General features: G+C 47.2%; 1 protein-coding gene across 1 annotated transcript in view; it reads left to right on the plus strand.

Moving 5' to 3' along the window:
- Positions 1–9,532: 9,532 nt before the first annotated feature.
- Positions 9,533–21,242, plus strand: part of Dnz1 (DNZDHHC/NEW1 zinc finger protein 11) — a 111,336-nt gene continuing 99,626 nt past the window's right edge. The window contains exon 1 of the mRNA XM_077706020.1: positions 9,533–9,607. Coding sequence (XP_077562146.1) covers positions 9,597–9,607 — 11 coding nt within the window. The 5' untranslated portion in view covers positions 9,533–9,596. The remainder of the gene's footprint in view (positions 9,608–21,242) is intronic.

A 21,242-nucleotide genomic window follows, 5' to 3' on the forward strand; every position in this document is an offset into this window, starting at 1 on the left:
CGCTGTCAGTAGCGGTCCCAGAGATTGGTTTTTTTTTTGTGGGGGGGGGGGGGGATTTTTTTGGGGGGTGGGGGAGTTAGGGGGAGGGGCGATCAATGAACCGCTCCTCTCCTTGCGCCAGTTCTGCGGAGGAGGTGATAACCATGCCGGCGTGCGCACGCATGTGGTGTTACCCGCTTGCGCACAAATCACTTAGCGCACAAATCACAAATCACAAATCCCCTTAGGCGGTGCAACGGCTGGCTCGAGCCCGCATTTATGACGGTCGGAACACGTTTGCGACCTCGCACAAGTGGGATGTAACCTCGCACAAGTGGAATGCTAAAAAAAAAAAAAAAATTGCCACCATCTTCCGCGAGGGGAACCCTGGGGTGATGCAAGGCATCTCACGGGGTTCAATTCGCGTTTCCGTTATGTTGGTTACCCAAATGTGGTTGATGTGTAGCGAACCTTAAATGATGCTCAATCACACGTACATTTCCAATTACGCGGTAGCAGGCATGTTAGTGTCCATTTCAACTCATCGGAGCAGCAGTCGGAGCAGTAGCAGCAAGAGCGACTGACGGAGCGACTGAGGAGCGCGCTGCAGATACCGCGGTTATATAGCCGCTCTGCGAGAGAGAGTGATGAGAGAGAGACACGCATGCGCACTAACGCACAGCTGGCATGGCGAGGAGAACGTGCTAACACAGCTGGCGGGTGAGGGGAAAGGTGGAGGGTTGCGGATGGACTGAGAGAGAGACATGCATGCGCACTAACGCACAGCTGGCATGGCGAGGAGAACGTGCTAACGCAGCTGGCAGGCGAGGGGAAAGGAGGAGGGTTACGGACGGACGCCGGATGGAGGGACAGGCCGAGTGTAAGAGATGCCTTGCATCTAAAAAAGCAGCTGAGGAACTCTTTCGGGGGGGGGGGGGGCGATCGCCCCCTTCCCCCTCCTCCTTAGGACCGCCACTGGCGCTGGGCAGTAGTTGCAGGTGGTTTGATAGCCTGTTGGATAATAAGTGGCATGAATACGGGTGCGGTGCGGATACGTATTAGCCTCTAGTCGTCTGAAAGTTGTTGCTTCATCCCTTGTGAGTTGACCGCGTGGATTTGGGAACATTCCCCGTTTGTGTCGGTAGTCCGCCACGATGTCCGTGTAGTGCAAGATAGGTTGTAGGTTAGATGGAAGAGGCAGTGACTGCCCCGTGAGAGTAACGGCCCGGTGTATACAAGCGCGGGCAGCGGCGTGTGCCGCCTCATTCCCCTCAAGCGATTCATGTCCTGGTACCCAGACTATGAAAAACTTCTGGAATTATAGGTCTCGTTAGAAGAAGATGAAGTGCCGTTTTAGAAATGCGACCGTATAGTCGATAATTTTTCCAAGCTTCCTGAGAGTAGGGTAGTATGGTGATTGGGTTTCGGATAGTGGTGATGGCGTGGGCTATCGCGGCTTCCTCGGCAGAATCAATCGCTTTGGTATCGACTGACTGGGTAGGATGTTATTTCTTGTCCCGACTCATTCACTACACAGGTTACGGGGGCGGGATGGTGCGGATAAGGGGATGCGTTCACAAAGCACGTATTTGGGCCGTTTGTATACCTGGTGGAGAAGGCTTGTGCTCGGGCAATTCTTCTGGCCTTGTTGTACTCCGGATGCATATTTCTTGTTATTGGGGCCACTCCTACTGTCGGATCTTCAAAAGTATGCTTGTTTTCCTATCTTTATTTATTTTATTATCTATCTTTATTATTATCTATCATTATTATTATCTATTATCTATTATCTATCTATCTATCTATCTATCTATCTATCTATCTATCTATCTATCTATCTATCTATCTATTATCTATCTATTATCTATTATCTATCATTATTATTATCTATTATTATTTATTATTATTTTATTATCTATCTATCTTTATTTATCTTTATTAAGTTATTTCACGAGAGGCGTGTTGGTGAATGCTGAAGCAGTCGTTGCGCAGTAGACTTTGGAGGGCTGCCTTGGAATCGGTGAAGATGGTCCATCGCCCCGGTGGTTGGCGGAGAATGTACCGGATGGCTTCTTTGATGGCGTGAAGCTCGGCTGACATTGATGACGTTGCCCGCTCAAGACGATGAGAGAACATCTTTCTAGTGGACGAGATAAAGATCCCAGAGGAACTGCGATCAAGCGTACATGAGCCGTCTGTAAAACTTTCGTTTGTGGCGGCTAATGTGGCCGCATTGAGGCATAATCTTTTTACAGCCAATTCCCGGGATGGTGCATCTAATTTGCAATGGCGAAAGGGTCCAGGGTGGGAAACAAGAAGGCATTGAATTTGGTGCCTGGGAGGGAATGGAAAGATGCAATGTCTTCAATGTTCGACCAAAGCTTGAGTTGCCATTTGTTTTATCATGCACGCTGTTGTATCGGTTTTGGCGTGCATCCGATATCGTAGATGTATCCGCACGGTTTCTTGGAGCCTAATCACGTCCAAGGGCAGAAAGCCAGCATCCGCGACAGTACCCAAGCACGACGACCCTCTGGGAAGTCCGAGGCAGATACGCAGGCAATTGTTTCTTGCTGCATCTAGCTGTTTTCTGCTTGTGAGTGACAGATTTTGGAGGACATGGAGACTGTAGCGCAGTACGCCGTCGATAAATTATTCCTGGATCTCATGGTGCCTCGTAGCCAGCTAAAAGATCGGGCTTCTGAGACCAGTTCTCAAACCGGGCAAGTCACCAGCGGGCATAAACTCCTACCGAACAATAACACTTTTGAGCTGCGTTGGCAAGGTTATGGAGAAGATGGTTTTGGAGCGCCTGGTTTGGGACCTTGAAAACAAGGCAGTGTATCCGCCACAAATGTCGGGCTTCATGCGTGGAAAGAATAGCATAAATAGGGTCCTTATTTTGTCACAGAGCATAACTCAGCAGATGGTGTTAAAGAACATAGTCACAGCAGTCTTTCTAGACATCAAAGCTGCCTGTGACAGCGTCGCCCATGATGCTATTTGCCTAGAAATGACGGCTGTAGGTATCAGCGGACAGATGTTTACGTGGATAAGTTACTATCTTTGAGAAAGGACGGTGTATATGCCCAGGTTACTACCCGTCACGATATAAGACAAGGTGTTCCGCAAGGTGGTGTCCTTAGCCCCACTCTCTTTAACATATGTCTTGTTGGTCTCCCAAATGTATTACCCCTGGCGGGGATCTATCGTTGTAGAATGTCGACATCTGTGTCTGGTGCTCGTAGAGAAACCGCCGAAGCATACGAACAAAGCTACAACTAGCGATCCGAAAATTGGCACGATACCTGAAAAACTGGTTCTTTCACGTGAAAAAATGCACTGCGATGACATTTACAAGACGCGACATGTCTCGTGATGCCCTGACTATCACAGGATGCCCTGGTTCAGGAGCACCTGGGCTGTGAAGGCCGGACGAGACCGGTTAACCACCTGAAGCTGGTCGGTGCTGGTGAAAAAAAAAGAAAGATTACTTAGGCGATCATGTAATGAGGTGGGGGGAAGGGGGAGGGTCAAATAGGTGTATCAAACACACGAGAAAATGGCTACCAAAGCACGAGATGAAAGATAACAGAAGAAATAAATACAGCGGTGGTATGAAGTGGGAAAATCGGGAGGCAAAGAATGGATTCGGACGTCTGGACTCTTTACGTCAAATGCCATGATTTCGGATTGTCCTTTTACCATTGCTCCAATTCCGTGGAGCAAGAGCCTTTGTCAGGCCGTAGCCTTTAGCTCTTGCTTCACTTTCCGCAGATTGGAGAGAAGTGAACTTGGAACTTGAAATATAAGGGAACAGCTGAAAGCACAATTCAGGAGCCTTCATCCTGCACCGAACATAAGCAAAATATGATGAATATGATGACGATGACAATGAATATCTGTTCCCACTAACCCCCCCCCCCCCCCCCTTCCTGGTACAACGGGCCATTTGAGGCCGGAACGGTATAGTCAATGCACCTGCAACGGGTACCGTTTCTGTGTTTTACCGAACGTGGACACGTTCTGAATTGTCATAGCTGTGTTCAGTGCACACAATGCGGAAAAAGCAACGTCAAGGCGGCCTGAAATTTTCCTCAAGTGATGCGATCCCGAGTGCTGAATAACGGCTACTTTCGGTCACCAGGGGAACCGATCAACAGGTTTAGTGTCCCTACTGACTTGAGTTTCACAGCATACCACCGAAATTGCAAGGACGACATGTTGAAACCTGCCGATAGTGGACAGTTCACCCTTCTTAAAAGGCGTAAAATGTAGACACTAGATTTTGCCAGGGCAAAAAACGAACAGCAAACAGAACGGACGGTTTGTTTTACGAGGGGGCCAAAGACCACCAAAAGTAGCCGTGTTGTGAACACGCTGCCAAATCAAGAAATTAGACAGAAATTTTGCTTTCCTCTGCGTGTTGAATTCATGATATGGTCACATTTTTAGACTTTTAAATTATCTTTTATTGTCCTCTGGAACGCTTTTTTTGCACCAAAATTTTCACCGTTCCTGTATTTTTTTAGGAAAATTTCTTCAAGCGCGCTCTCTTGGTGGTCTATACTGGTGTTCTCTGTTTTTCCAATAAATACCCATGCATGGCAAACATCTTCTGGCCATCCTTTAAACTAATAAAACAATGAGGTTATTATACATTCAGCTGACCTCTGTGTCTGCGGGGGAAACAGGCTTCTTCCGGGATGCATGCTCACTCTGGTTTGTACTTCAAAATTTTCGGAATACCCGTAACTAGTTGACAATGAAATGAAAAAAAAAAAATGAAAGAGCTGCGCAAGTAAGTGTGGCAGTCCCCAAAGCGAGACTGCGCCGCCTCTTGGCTGCACGTCCTAAGGCCGCTGTTGTGCTTCCTGCAGACCTACACCTATTCTTTACATAGTTTGCAATCTGTTTGCTGCGGGAACTATGTATGATGTCCACGTAGTTGCGAGATTTGTTTATTACTAAACGCTGAGAAACTCGCTACGGAAAACTACTTTCCCCCAGACGTCAACATGCGATAAGCTATCTTTCCTGGTATCCCCTACCGTGCGTTATTTTTATTTCCTCGTACTTTATCTATGCGCTTTACAAACACCCCGCAGGGACGGCTTGGCGCATTGAAATGCCGAATCAAGAGCTTGACCGTGTGCCCTTTGCGCAACGAGAGACGATCGAGTCGCAGCACGTGGTGGTCTTGTGGCGGCCGGAGGGCATGCGCGAACAGCCCACCCCGAGTTGGCGTCCACTTTCTGGGCGAATCATCCCGCCGCAGCTGGGCCAGATGGGCGCTACCTCTCGACGACCTCGCACGATACAACTGACCAAGCGTCATCCAAATAACGAGCGCATCCGATTGAGCATTGCACCTACAACGGGCGCACCAAACCGCTCAGCCCTGTCCGACCGCGTATACAACGCACAACTCCGCGTCTAAATATATATATATATATATATATATATATATATATATATATATATATATATATATATATATATATATATATATATATATATATATATATATATATATATATATATATATATATATATATATATATATATATATATACATATATATATATATATATATATATATATATATATATATATATTGATTGATTGATGATTGATTGTGGGGTTTAACGCGCCGACGCAACGTAGGCGATGAGGCGCGCCGTAGTGGAGGGCTCCGGATTAATTTTGACCACCTGGGGATCTTTAACGTACGCCGAAATCTCGTACACACGGGCGTTTTCGCTTTTCGCCTCCATCAGAAAAGCGGCCGCCGCGGCCGGGAATCGAACCCGCGACCTCGTGCTCAGCAGCGCAACGCCTTAGCCACTGAGCCACCGCGTATATATATATATTGGTATGCTGATCAGGAGAATCTTTGATTCTGACGGTTTTGTCTCAAGTACGAGCCCCTGCTTCTCTTATTTTGTCAGAATTGTGTTTAACTATAAAGTGTTGTGGCGAAAATTCACTGGTATCTATAGAGCTCCGGCATTGAAGACGCTTCAAACTCAAAGCCGGACTCTTCATTCGGGTAGCACCCGTATATCAATTGATTTGATTCTTGATTTGATTGATTATGAGGTTGAACGCGCCGACGCTACACAGGCGTCGAGGCGCGCCGTAGTGGAGGGCTCCGGATTAATTTGGACCATCTGGGGATCTTAAACGTGCGCGGCCGGACCCGTATATCAAACCGAAGAGGCTCGGAAATATCGTTCGAAATAGCGCGTGTGAGTCATCTAGCAATTGATATCGGCCGTCAGTTTTAGTTTTACAGTTTTCGGAGTAAGATTTATTGATGCAAAACTACCTGTGTAATCGTTAACTCCGACCGTGGCCTTGCCTCCTATCGTGGAAAAACGTGATGCTGGCCCAGTCAGAAGACAAAGACGCCTCCCTTTGCCGCGTCCCGTAAGTAGTGTACGCTTTTCACTCATGCCCGAAAATTGCACCTCTACTCCTGCACACATCTCCGTGTTTGCGGGAGAGCAGTCTGCATGCGCGTTCGGCGCATGCAACAATTCGGCAACAATTCGGCAACAGTGAGTGCGGCGAACCGCCTAGCAATGGGAGCGTTCCTCATGCGGTGGTTTATCGCCTCTGCAAATGACACTTCTCCGACGGTGCGTTCGGAGCAGCACGTACTCGGTATGCGCCGGTCGCTTCTTGGAACGACGGTTCCTCGATAATTCATCAGGGCGACGTGATCAGTATGCCATCTTTCCTGGTCCTCCCGTGATGCTAGAAGTGTCGAACCGGAGTGGGCCCCCATGCTCGCCGAAGCATGTCTCCGGGAGCACGTCCTTCAGTTCAGCTTAACTTAACGCATCAGAATCGCGAAGACCAGTCAATCAGCATTAAAAAACAGCTCCGACATTTGAGGTAGCCTATCTTACAGGGAAACGTCTGTCGCTTTAAACTTTGCACAATGAAGTTTTTGCCGCTGGAAAAAACGGCATTTTGGGGACATGCAAAAACGCGTCTTTTCCGAACCGGTCAGATTGTACTGGTGCCAGGAAAAGCATAAAAATTAGCTTCTTGGTAAGTTTAACTCGAAAGACGTTGTGCATGTATTCAGGAAAAAAAAGAGAGATAAAAATAGGCTTACCTTCAAATATAAACCCTAACAAACAATGTTGCGGCGAAAATTAAGGTCATACAGCCAGGTAAGGCGACGCATAGACCAGGTTTCTCCACGAAAGCTCGAATAACAGGGAGAGTCAAGTCACGAATAAATAAATAAATTAAAAAAAAACACGGGGCTGTCTGCCACACTTGAGATGGTTTAAGCAGGGTCAGTGAGCGCAGGGCAGTCTGAAAAGACCATCACGCCACACTTGCACCCCAATAGATGGACACAGAAAGTTTTGTAACGCCCAATGGAATGGCGTATGTGAATCCGAGCACAGTAATTTCCAATCACCTGCACCAAATCGGTGGCCAAAACCTGTTGCGCGTTTGGGAGCTAAATAATATTGACAGGCTGTGTGGACCGAAAGCTTGAATATAACAACGAAGGCCCTGCCGGCACTCCCACCAAACTCTCTTCAACGACGGCCAATTTCTTAACCGAACGAAAACGGCGATTTTCCGCAGAAAAAACGTTCGCCGGGCCTTCATGGCCTGTAACGTATGACAAGGCATTTAAGTTCGCATCATGCGAGGGGTGTTCATAAGGTTCGTATTTTAGTAACCATACATCTGGAAGAGGCGTACACGATCAGGAACAAAACCAACGCACGTTCCCCTAGTTTTAGCGGAATAAAAAATTGTGTTCTACAAAAGCCCGCAGAACACCGCTAGGGCATAAAAACAACAATTGAAGTGTCCATCGACGATGCGTCGTGAAAGCATTCATGATGAAAATGTTTACATGAAGTTAGGCGTACGCTACTTTTTATGATATCTTTCAGGGATGGGTGCACGAAATTATTGCCGCAAATTCCCCGAGCCGGGGGAAGCGCTCGTACGGCTCCTCCCATGCTCCGTCCTCCTCCGATGACGAAAGCCGCGCAGTGCTGCTCGCTCCGACGCGGCGGAGTACTCTCTCGGCTGCTTCACTCAGTGTTCGGTTGTGTTCTCATCGAGGCTAATGATGGCAACCCCCGGGCGAGTGTTTGCCTGGATGTGGGCGACCCACGTCAAGGTTGCGACACGGCATCGAAAGGGGCCGTTTCCACGCGGGCTGAGATGTAGATGTCTTCCGCAGTTGTTGACGCCCGCTAATTCACGTCTTTGCGAGAACACGGCATAAATAAAGAGACCGGCTCTAATGACTCCGTCGTTGATCCTGTGCCTCGTCGCATCGTGATGGGCAACGTCGCTTTCTTCGTTCTTCGCTGGCGGCCTCCTCCTTCGATTACGGCCGCAGTGTCAAGGCGACCAACTTGGGGCAAGGAGAACGCAACGCGGATCTCCCGAAAGGTCTTTTCCTACGTTAGCCGCCTGCGCACGCATTTCAGGCCACAGGGTGGAGTTCCCCTAATTTTGCGGTATTTACAGACGAATCATGCCTTCTTCACTTTTGCGGTATCAGTTATGTATGTATGTATGTATGTATGTATGTATGTATGTATGTATGTATGTATGTATGTATGTATGTATGTATGTATGTATGTATGTATGTATGTATGTATGTACGTACGTATGTATGTATGTAGAATAAGGGTTGGCAGTCAAGAAAACCTCGGAAAGCAAAGGGGGGAATGCGTTGGGTTATATAGAAAGATATGAAGAATTTTTTGAGTCAGAAAGAAAGTGGTGAAAAAATGCCCGCCGGGTGGGAACCGAACCCACGACCTCCAGAATACCGGTCTTGTGCCCATTTTTTCACCACTTTCTTTGTGACTCAAAAAATTCTTAATATCTTTTTATATAACCCAACGCATTCCCCCCTTTGCTTTCCGAGGTTTTCTTGACTGCCAACCCTTATTCTGTCTTAATTCACTGAGCCCCTCATTTCCCATTTCTGATTCGCTACATGTATGTATGTATGTATGTATGTACGTACGAACGCACGTACGTGCATGCATGCGTGCATACACCCATACATACATGCATACGTACATGCACGCATACATACACACATGCATACATACATAAACATAGATGTATGCGCACGTACATGCACGCATACATACACACATGCATACATACATAAACATAGATGTATGCGCACGTACATGTCCACATACATACATACATACATACATACATACATACATACATACATACATACATACATACATACATACATACATACATACATACATACATACATACATACATACATACATACATACATACTGTGGGGAGCGCTTCGGCGCTCCTCGCCGCGAGCTCTCTCCTCAGGCCCTCTCCGCCGCCGGACGCCCACCGGCCGCGCATGGCCTCCGAGATCCCCCCGCGCACGCTTTGCTGGGCCGCGGGACCTGGGGACGTCGGCGCCCGAGAGATGGCGCTGGCGGACACGGGGCAGCGGGCAGCGAGGTGAAGGAGCGGGCGGTAGTGGTGAAGAACCGCGCGCGGGGACTGAGACTCGGGGGGCAGAGTGTTTTTGGTGCTGGTGTAGGTGTGTGTCCGGACGCGGACTGAGAATGAGCTCCATGTGAGTAAAGAGTTTCTCATTGTACTCAACCGCAGTTTGCCTCATTTCTGGACGGCCGTAGAGAGCAGGCCCCCAATACATACGCACGTATGCATGCATATATACAGTAGAAGTATAGGCATCTTCTGTACATAGCCATTTATTCATTTCTCCTTCATCTTTATCTCTCTCGTCCTCTCTCCACGCTCTTTCCTCCCCTTTCCCTTCCCACGCACAGAATACCTGGCCAGATATACTACCATCAGGCCGACCTTTCTGTGTTTTTTCATTTCAATAAAATTCCTCTCTCCCTCTCTTATGCATCCATGTGAACGTACCTACATACTCGCACACATACATACGTGCATACATACATACATACACGCATACATACATGCACAAATAGACACACACATACATACATACATACATACATACATACATACATACATACATACATACATACATACATACATACATACATACATACACACACATACATACATACATACATACATACATACATACGGGGAGTAGTAGAACTTTGAAGATGGTAGAGAACACAAGAGAAGAAAAACTTCGAACAACCTTGTTCGAAGTTTTTCTTCTCTTACATACATACATACATACATACATACATACATACATACATACATACATACACTATATACATACACGCATGCATACGTACATGCATGCACATGCATACTTACACACATACATACAAACGTGCATGCATGCATACTTGCTTACATGCACACATACACACATACATACATACGTGCATGCATGTATACTCAAATGCATACACACATATATACATACACATACCTACATATATGCACACATACATACATACATACATACATACATACATACATACATACATACATACATACATACATACATACATACATACATACATACATACACACACAGACATACATGCACACATGCATGCACACATACATACTAGCCGATGCCTGTCATTTCGAACCACATGTTGCAATGGTTTACCAAGCGCCCGCTTAATTCCGGCAATCCACTTTCCGGCGTGGCGTTCCAAATGGCGCTGTGACAGATGCCAGTCAAGCTTGCACACACGCACTTATCCCATGGCGTGTGGGCAGTCCACTGGCGCCACTTATAAATCTGCAACAACCGCTGTATTCACATTGAGAAACTTCCTAAAATACCCATGTGCTGGCGTTGCGTAGGGTTGCGGAGAATAGTAGATTTCTTTTATTGCGCCATTTCAAAGGAATGGAAAGCTACATGCTCAAGTTGGCCAAAGTGTTTAAATAAATATAAACAAAATAGGGAATATAGTAGTTACTTCATTTTTGTGCGGTGACTCTAGAACCCACGACATCACGATTCGCCGCAGGGAACTTTTTATAAGCGTACAGAATTTGATTCAACTAACTACGTTAGAAATGCCTTGAGTCGCACATCGGAAACATTTCATTTCGTAACGAACGCACGCATACAGAACCTCGGCCATTGGGATTCTAGCTGTAATAACTGACTTCATTTTTTTTTGCAGTTGCTCTTTCTCTGTACGTACCCGAATCGTGACTTGAAATCCTATTCTACATTTTTCAGGAAATTTTGTGACGTGGGCTCTATACACGTCTTTAGATAAGACCACAAATGCGGCTTACAACACGGCCCATCAAATGACGCACTCATTATCCCACCACCCACCGGTGCAACACACTAAAGCACGTTTTACAAAATGCAAATACAAACCTGAGTGCCAAGGAACGGTGACGATAGCACCCGTACTTTCCACCCTTGACCAGCGCTTGTTCAGCCATCGGCCGCTGCAAGATTTCGATCTCCAGAAGTCATCGCCCGCGCCGTGCCCAGTATGTTTAATGGCGACGAGAGCGTCAGCGCCGTACTTACGACGGTCCGCAAGCACTTAGACCAGTTGCAGCGAGGCGTCCTGTAAATTTTGAAAATGCACGTAGCTTTCATTATTACAGACATTTTTGCCTGCTTAGCTGCAGCGCCGCCAGCTAATTTCGGTGGTCGAATTCAAACGTCACATTCTGTCCACTAATTCTGCCATGTTCACTTATTTTGCCGTATCGTGTTGGATACTCTGTATCTGTTTCTTATGGTATGCGCTTGATAATTTGCGATGTGTTTGAACATTTGATATTTTATTCGATATAATGTTTGATATAGTGTGTCTTGAGCGTCTGAGATTTTGCAATGTGGTTTGAAGTATGTTGCGCTCATGTTGTCTGCTGGGTGTACTGTCTGGTGTCAAAGGCCCAGTCAGGTGGCTTTCAGTGCCGCTCTCGCCTTGGCACCAAGACAGACTGCTATTTAACATTGTTTTGTCAATAAACAATAAACAAACAAACAAATGAACAAACATTTGGGCGCGCTTTCAGCCTGTATTTAAGACCCATCGCTGTCACGCCGCTTTAAGTTTGCGAACTTCGTAGGTCAAGAATCAGTTTGCACATTTTCTTACCGCGATAATGAAGAAACTTTACACGGTGGGTGCGCTTTATTAGCTGCTTCAGAAAGTAACATGCTGTCTCAGCACAGCTATCAGAAGTCTGCCGGAAGCGCTTCTTGCACATATTGAACGGGTGACTAGCACATCCTTCGGCTCCGACATAGCCACCGTGTCACCTTGCGGGAGCTATATGGCCTAGCGCACCTGTTCAGTTTTTTTTTTTAATTTCTTGCTAATCGTGGGTGAAAATGGCTCGGGATTTCTTTAGAGCGTTTATTTTGCCGCAGGGCAAAGATGAGGGGGTATGATTAGGATGATGAGGAAAGGTGATGATGAGGAAAGGTTATTAAATGACTTCTCTGCTGTGCTAAGAATGTGAATTATGCTATGAGCGATGCTAATCAGTTGTTTTAAATGCTATAATTAAAAACAAAACTGTAAATCTTCAAAACAGGCAGCCCTGAACCCAGGCCTTCCTTTCCATTAAAGCTCGCAATAACAGCAATAGCGTTAAGTCAGTGCCCGTGCTTGTGACCTTCTTCGTTCTTCTGTACCGTCTTTTTGCGGTCTTTTATTTTGCCAAGCAACCTGCGAACAGTACATCACCTTCGAAATTCTTGGTTACAATTATACAACCCAACGTTCCCGCCTTTGCGAAATTCCCGCTAAATTCTTGTGCCCCACACAGAGCCCTAATACTGCAACGGCGAACATTTATAACGGTGAACCTTCACAAATGGCGCCGACTTCTCGCGTCGATACTTCTAAGCGGCCGCAAGTTCTTAGTACGGGATGCAACTCTTCGCGACAGGGGCCAGATACATAGTTTCCAACAATGTTAATTAACTAGAGAGGAATCTAGCGTGGCAATATTGTACGACGACCTTGGAATCGTGAGCGCTGAAATCGGATTGGCAGCTATGTGCATGACGCTAAGACTGGACCTGTCGACAATGCATGGTTTCTTAGATAGTTTTCCATGCCTCTCCCAAGCAGAATGAGCGGCCATCTTGATATCGCTCTACCTTGTAAATTTGAAGCTTAAGCGCTTACTTGGCGAACTGCTCAGAGTAGAAATAAGCGAGTTCGAGGCGTGCTCGTAACAGAGCGGCTGAAGCAGCAATTTGCACACTTCCCACGCAATTTTCAGAATGCCTGGGAACCACAGGCGATAAACCGAGCTAACAATCTGCTAAGGCGACCACCTTGCTGGAATGGAATAATGCGCTAACTGCGATGCAGGCATTGTTGTCGTATTCTACGTCAACACATGGAAAGTAACTTGGCACAACCATGCGTCAGCCCAGACCTTCCAGAGTATTTTTAGAGCAGAAATAACACATAGGGAAGGCGGAACGATTTAATTTCCGTCATGTTACCACTACATGGAAGAGAAGCAACAGTCCACTGAGCGTACTATAACAAGATTTTTCTTTTTCAATGTATTTATAAACTTTCCCTTCTTGGCAAGCGATTCCTCCGGCCGGCTTGGCACGAAGCAGCGATGTCGAGGCTACGCTGGCGTTCGAGCCTGGACGTTTCTCCACTTTTACGAGGTAGCAACGTATACTTGGCAGCGACGATTGAACTGCTACCGAGGCGGCTCAAGACGGGATTCAACGCCGGCGTGGTGCTCGATCAGGACGACGGTTGCTCGGTCAATGAATTCAGGGGGAAGACGGTGTGGGTAGCAGAACACAATTTATAGTGGAGAACAGAATACAATAAGGGCAGATATGAGAAACAATGAGCGAAAATACAAACACCAAAGCCCCTTTTTTGAAAGAAAGATTGTTAAAACGCGAAGCCTCCTCCCATGCAATTTGAGTCAAAGTGCAAAATCCACACTGCTTCGACCCTGTCGGGATGGCGCGATCGGATAGACGTCGGCTTCATAACAGGATGGAAAGTTGGGCGAGTTGGTGTTGATTCATCGTGAAAACAGGCGCGGGAAAAGGCGTTGTATTTCCTTCTTCGTCAGCGTCTTTTTCCGCGCCTGTTTTCACGATGAAGGCTTCATAACGCAAGGGACTGAGGTTCGATTCCGACCATGGAAGGCGTTTTTTTTTTTTCTTGAGGTGCTTGATGTGCCTTCTCTTATCATCATCATCGCTTTGTGCGACCCATTGTGTAAAGTTGGTTTTCCCGCTGTGCGTTTTAACGCGCCCGACCCCCGCCATCAGGGAGGCATAGAAACATTCGCTTTAATAATGGCAGAGATGTTTCAAGGACGTTGTCTGCTCTCCCACGTTGACGGTGAAAGTGGTGGAAGCATTCCGCCTCGCCATTCGGGTGGTACGCCACCATGCGAACCAGGGACACGTTGTCGTGAAGCCGTTGAACAGCGACGGTTCGAGGTAACTGTCGGCGGCGGAAGGAGGAGCGTGACGGGAGCGGGTACGAGTAGTGTCAGCCGTGGCAGCTGGCAGCGAACGCCTCTCGGCTGCAAATCTCTGACCTCGTGACTCACCCTGCCGCGCCAAGCGTCACCCCTGCTGTGCGGCGTCGGCCGCCGTGTGTTGTTTGTTCCAAAACATGCTAGCTGTCTAAGGAAAACCACCACAAGTCACCATGGCTGCACGTGAGGAGAAAGCAAAACAAATAAATCGAGAAGCCATTGCTTAGGATTTGTCCACTGCCTTAGTTAGGCGGCCGCGCAGACAGCACAGGGGTGCGTGCTATCTTCGTAGTGCGTTTTTCCCTCCGCCCGTTTTTTCGAGGTATCCATCACCTGCTTTGCTGCGTCGGAGAAGACTGAATATACATAAAGGGAGACCCCCGGCTTATCCCACTCACGTTACCTGACTGCTGCAGGGAGGAGTGAATTTACGACGCTGACACTCGGTGGCACATCTACCATGCTCGGTTGTGCAGGCGTATACGACCTTGCTTCGCATTTACATTCAAGCCTATTAGGAACGACGAACAAGGGGGGGATTTCAGCGGCTTGCGGAACCTCGCCCGTCGGGCGGCTATTATACACACGGGAACTTTTTTTTGCGCTTAAGGCAAGGTTCGCGCAATCGCGGTAATAAAACCTACTCTGCCTTCCTGTCCTCAGTGATTTAAGGTGGCAAAAGATAATGCCAACCGTAAAAGAATCTTCCGATGGACAATAGGATGTGAAGAAAATACGCAGGTAGAATCAGTTTCTCTCGCCACCTCTCAAATGCGGAGGAGGTGAGCCAAATTTACTGTTTGCGCGCATGTACAACGCGTGCGGAGGTAGCCCGCCAGATGGTTCGCGTCCGTACCACGGCCCAGCAGCGATCGGGACGCTGCAACCTTCGACTCCGATCACCATCCAGGAGGCTGAGCGTGGGTTCGGACCACCCACCTGATGATGCTGCCTAAACGAGTATACACGTCTGCGACGATGTTTTGGGACATACATAATTCAAAGCCATGCTGGCCAACTTGTCTACTAGGTTGTCCACGACGGCGACTACAGGGCATCACGACGCCGCACCCGGCCCGAAGTCGTGCATGTGGTTCGCCTCAAGCAGTACTACGCTGGATAATAGGTTTTGTTCTTGCAAGTAATTTAGTTCTAGTATCGGGACGCCGCGTCCTTATGGCGGATAATGGAGCAAACAATACTTGTGCTTTGTCTTGTCCTAAGCCGGGCGCTAACTGTTATCCCAACTCTTATCCTGAGTTAGCTCCTCCTGGCGTCAGGCCGCCCCTGACCATTTTGTTTGATTGGAAAAGAGCGTAAACAACCCGTCACTCACCCACTTAGATTAGTTTGGGTTGATCGACAATGCTGGCCATTTGATGCAATGGTTACGGTAAATGGCTTATTCAAAGACAATATGCGCAAGCCAAACGCCACGGGATTCGATTCGCCGACTATCGATTGTGCAGTCACTTTGTTTGACCGCTTCTTCGACATTTGTACTCTTAATCATTCAGTGCAGATCACAAGTTCGATTCAATAAACTTTTATTACGCGCGAGAGCCTTGCGTCATTATTCACACCGCGACACTATACACGAAGGAAGTCTCGTTTTATAGCACTTACGTTACCTGACTGCTGCCGGGAGGAGTGAATTTACGACGCGACACCGGGTGGCAGTTGTCCCATGCTCGTATGTGAAAGCGTGAGACCTTGATTCGCATTTACATTCCAGCCTGTTGGGAACGACGAACAACCGGCTGTTTGAGCGGCTTGCGTAACCTCGCCCATCGTGCGACGATTATCCACTCGGGGGCTTCCTTGCAGTTGCGCCCAAGGCAGGATTCGCGCAATCGCAGTATTGAAAGTCACTTTGTCCTGTCTTCAGTGATTTAAACAGCAAGAAGACAAAAGATAGCGCCAGCCATAAAAGAAATATCCCGCTGAATAGTAGGGCGAGAAGGAAGTCTGCAGGTATAGGATTAGTTTCTGTCGCCATTCTTTTATTGCAGATAAAAAAGGTGGGCCAAATTGCTGTTCCACCGTTGCGGATGTTGCCCAAGTCGACGGGGAGCAAAGAAACGCCAACTCTTTAGCGTGAATCCATTTATGCGCTTACAGGGTGGTGATTCAGGGGTTTGTGAATGAAAGAGCACTTTGTAGGATAACTGCTGTGAAAAAGGCTTGTCTGAGGCAGGTTTGTTCATTTATTAAGCGAATTTTATATGGCTAGGGTTCCACGTATTTTTGATGTCCCGAGTACAAAGACTCACGCGCTCCACGCGTCGTTGAAGCGCGAGAAGTTTTGCAGCGCAAGGCGTTGGAAAATGAACGCCCCTTCAGGTGTTATTAGCAAGCGGTCACCACCGAAGTCGCAGGTCGTTCGAAACGTCATTTGGACCTGAAGCTGCTACGTCTCATCACGTGAGTATCTATCTTAAGTAGATCAATTAATTATCAGCACCATTTTCAGGATCAGTGGAGTCTAATCCTTTCTAATCTAATCTAATCCCATTCTAATCCCATTCTAAAACAACAGCTGCTATCTTCTCCACCTTAAATTTCGGCACGCATTGATCATCTGTACAAAGTTAACGTCCCATCCTGCCATAGAAAGCATCTTCATGATTCGTTTATCCCCAGCACTTGCGTTAGTTGGAACCGCCTTCTTTCGTCTGTTGCTGCGATAACAGATGAAACTCCGTTCCGATCTGCCGTAAGCAACCTGTTGTGGTGATTGCTTATCTTTACGTTGTTCTTTTCAGCTTGTGTTTGTGATGCTGCTTTTGTTTTTTATGTTACACGAGATGTAACCCGCTCCCCCCTGTAACGCCCTTTGGGCCCTGAGGGTAATCAAATAAATAAATAAATAAACAAAAATAAATAAATGTGTCCTGCTTAGGGGTGACCGCCGTGAACGCCTGTCCTGTCTCCTTTCTTGGGTACCGTCTTTGGTTTTCGCGCTAAACATATTTAAGAGCCGTGAACGCTCAAGAGAAATAAAATTTGCTCGTACCTTTCACCAAAATTCTGTCCACTCTATGTCCTGTGCTAAAAAGCTTCGCTGGTCCACCACATGCACAGAATTGAATGGTTTATGATTGTTATTTTTTCATTTAGTTAGTTATTTATTTTCTAAGCAGGTTTTATTCTCGGCTAAGCAGGCGTAGCCGAAAACTTGGGTCGTTGTGAAGGTCTGACTTGGAAGAACAGCTGAGGCAGCCAACGGCATGACGACACAAGCGAAGTGTTCCCGGATCGGCTGAGAGAGAATAAACATCTTTAATTTTGAGTTGAATGGTGCAGGATGGTGAGGGCACCTGCCCGGTGGGGGGCGTCCGCTAGTCCGGGATGCCCTGGTCCTTGCTGGTTGCTCGTGCCCTCTCTATCAGCATGCGCTGAGTCGAGAGTTCCGAGCTGGACAGCCGGTCCACCCACTGCTCGTACGTGGAACGGGGATTGGGTGTGAGGGATGGAGAGTGTTGGCACTCCCATACCAGATGGTACAGGGTGCCTGGCTGGGAACAAAAGTTGCAGGTACTGTAATATTGTGGGGTACACATAGTGGAGGAGGGTAAAGGGCGGGTAGGAGTTGGTCTGTAGCCGGCGGAGTGTGGTCGCTTCGGCACGGGAAAGGTCGGAGTGGGGTGTTGCGAATAGTTGACGCTCGTGTCTGAAGTGCGAGAAGATGTCCGTGTAATCACTGAGTGTGTGTGTGTGTGTGGGGGGAGGGGGGGGGGGGGGGGGTCTTCTCCGTGTCTTGGCTCTCTTTCGAAATGGCCCGGAGGGTGTGTACTCGGGCAGCGGCGTGTGCCGCCTCATTTCCGTCGAAGGACTCGCGTCTAGGGGTCAAAACGATGCAGGTGTTGGGAAGCTGCGGGGTGGTCTGAAGGATCTTGAGGGCGAAGGGTGATATGCGGCCGGGTTGGTAGTTGCGGCATGCTACTTGCTATTACGTAAGGACTGTGATTTATTCGCTGTTTCTAGGTCTTCATCGCAGAGCGCAAAGGGCACGATGCTCGATGACGGTGATAATTATTGCTCGGCGAATGGAACATACCCAATACAGGGGAATGACTTGTTGTGGCTATGTCCCTTCGGGCAGGGCACCTGGATGTGATTGCGGCTAGCTACAGTCTGCATTACAATTTATTTATTTATTTATTTATTTATTTATTTATTTATTTATTTATTTATTTATTTATTTATTTATTTATTTATTTATTTATTTATTTATTTATTTATTTATTTATTTATTTATTTATTTATTTATTTATTTATTTATTTATTTATGTATTTATTTATTTATTTATTTATTTATTTATTTATTTATTTATTTATTTAGCGATTAGCCCTTTCAGGATGCTACAAGACAAGCACACAAACACAGATTAAGCAGTGAGTGTGTGAGCATAAAAAACATGAATTCTGTGCCACATGAGCATCGGAAATAGAAATTCGAAGCAGGTAAAGCAGCCAAAATAACTGTATATGCGCTTCAGAGTTCAACATACTCAGTAACTCAAAACATTTGGCTCCCACGGAGCTGACATACGAAGACTTTTTTTCTATAGAACTCAAGCTCGTAAACGGGACAGAAAGCAGGAAGCAATGTCTTACTGTTTTATATAAACTTTTCAGAACAGCCTTGGTGTCATTTCTCCGTGACTCCGGCCTGTACGAAACGCTGTGAACGTTTGCCTTAACTTTACTACTGTGCGTGTGCAGTGTACATGTTCCTGCGTCTGTCAGTTTCTGTTTGCTTATTTGCCTTTGTTAGTGTTTGTACGAGCTTTTGCGTCTTCGCTTCCTTTCATTTTCGTACCTATCATGTTCATGTGGATTAGCAAGCCAAGCTTGCTGCCACGCGGACTTCTATTCATCATTAAAGGCATCCCGCCTCCATCCTCCTCCGCGTCCGATGTGATATCGCCGACTTGTATGTATGCTGTGCATGCCGTCAAGAAGTCGCGGATATAGTTATGCGTGCGCTTCCTCGGATTGATGGAGCCCAGACCATGCACTACCGCAGTGTGTGACACTCTGCCAAATGCCTTGGTATATAAGGCCGGGAGGATTGCTACCGTATCGAATTAATTTAGTGTGTGTGTGTGTGTTGGGGGGGGGGGGGGGGTGATGACTTCTCTGAACAAGGGGCAAGTTGTTAGCCTACGCACCTTTGTTCGCAAACGCTGTTGCAGGAGTGTTTTTTTGCAACAGTACAGCCTGTTGAGCTGAAATGCGCTTCAAGGAGGCGACAACAAAACGCCGATGCCATAAAGCCAGCCGACGTCTGCTGGATACGCTTGGCAAATAGACGCCAACAAGCTGGGGATGGAATGCCTAATCAATTTTCCTGACAGAGTCAGGTGCTTATTACCCGACCGTACCACCACGTGGATATCTCCATGGCTCTTTCAAGCCAGCGTTCGGAGAAATCATAAATACTTCACCTTACGGTGAGTGTGATTTCGCCGAAATCCAGGCAAATACGAAGCTGGCCGAAAACAAAATACACTCTTACAACTAGGCCCGCAAGACTGGGTATGTCAAACAAGATGACCCGTGCTCCATCGAGACGCAGTGCTGAACCGCAGAGGAAAGACCAAAACTCCTAGAATTAAACGCAAGAGTCATCGATGAACAAACACAAAAGGTCTTGGCTTGGCTTGTTTCTTCTGCAGCCTTACAACGCTACAGAGACTTGGCGAGCTTCAATATCCCCAGCGCGGTTACGTCACCACAAGAACGCTTGTTATCCGACGCAATTATAGTTGGACAGCGGATCCCACGGCGGAAGGGCCGAGCAGCTACGATAAAGGAAACAAGACGCGAAAAAAAATGAAAGCAGCGGTCGACGCAAGAAACGCGATCCATTCCAAGAGCGGCCACCGGTACCACCGGTTTCAGGCTGATCGTCGCTGTGACGCGAGCGCTTGCCGTCAAACTCTTTCTCTTTTTGCTTCGCTACTTTTACTCGCGTGCCGCGGTTTCTGGCACACATGTTTGGCGCTGATTTCTATTTTCTTTCGTGGATCTAGGCGCTGTTTTTCTTTTATTTCGCTCTCCCTACATTACACCAGTGTTAAGCAATCGTTTCGCGAAACTCGTTCAACCGCCGGGCGTGTTCTTATGACGCCCGCTTACGTCTTGCCGATTCACCCCTTGGCGAAAGAAAAAAAAAACAAAAAACAGCAGACTTCGGGTACAGATTTCTGGCGCTGCCTGCAATCGTCGAGATTTGTAACAAACCACGCCCGGAGAGTTCACGCAACGGAGGTCAGGCGCTACGGTTGCCGTCGCTTCGTGACGGGGACGGAATGAGAATTACTGTTTTGACAGAAGGTTGGAGTCGGTTCAGCACGTGTTTCCGAGTCTATATCTGCTCCGTAGCATAGGTCGAGATCCGAAGTTGCTGGGTCACGTATATGTCACTCATATAGTAAGACGGGGCTTGGTGCGCCGTCGGCCGGTGGCACGGTTAACAAACAGAAACAAAGAAGAAACATGTCTACCGGTGGATCTCGCACATCCTACGTCACAGAAATGAAAGTCACGTATCCGTCTTATTTAAGCCTTCTTTTCGTGTAAACGCAGGAGCTTGACGGCGGTTCTGGGCTGGTTTCTTCACAGCGGTTACATTTATGAAGTGCCGGCATGCCATTTATTCACGGTAGACTGCGTGTTGTTAAGTTGTGTAACGAGTCTAGTACAAAAGAAATAAAAGAAAACTTTAAGGGTATTATCTTCAGTGAGCTATTTATATGTGACAGGCAGTG

Source organism: Haemaphysalis longicornis, unplaced genomic scaffold, assembly GCF_048455015.1.
Source record: "Haemaphysalis longicornis isolate Haplotype H1 unplaced genomic scaffold, Haemaphysalis longicornis Haplotype H1 scaffold_4, whole genome shotgun sequence".
In the NCBI taxonomy this organism is placed as follows: Eukaryota; Metazoa; Arthropoda; class Arachnida; order Ixodida; family Ixodidae; genus Haemaphysalis; species Haemaphysalis longicornis.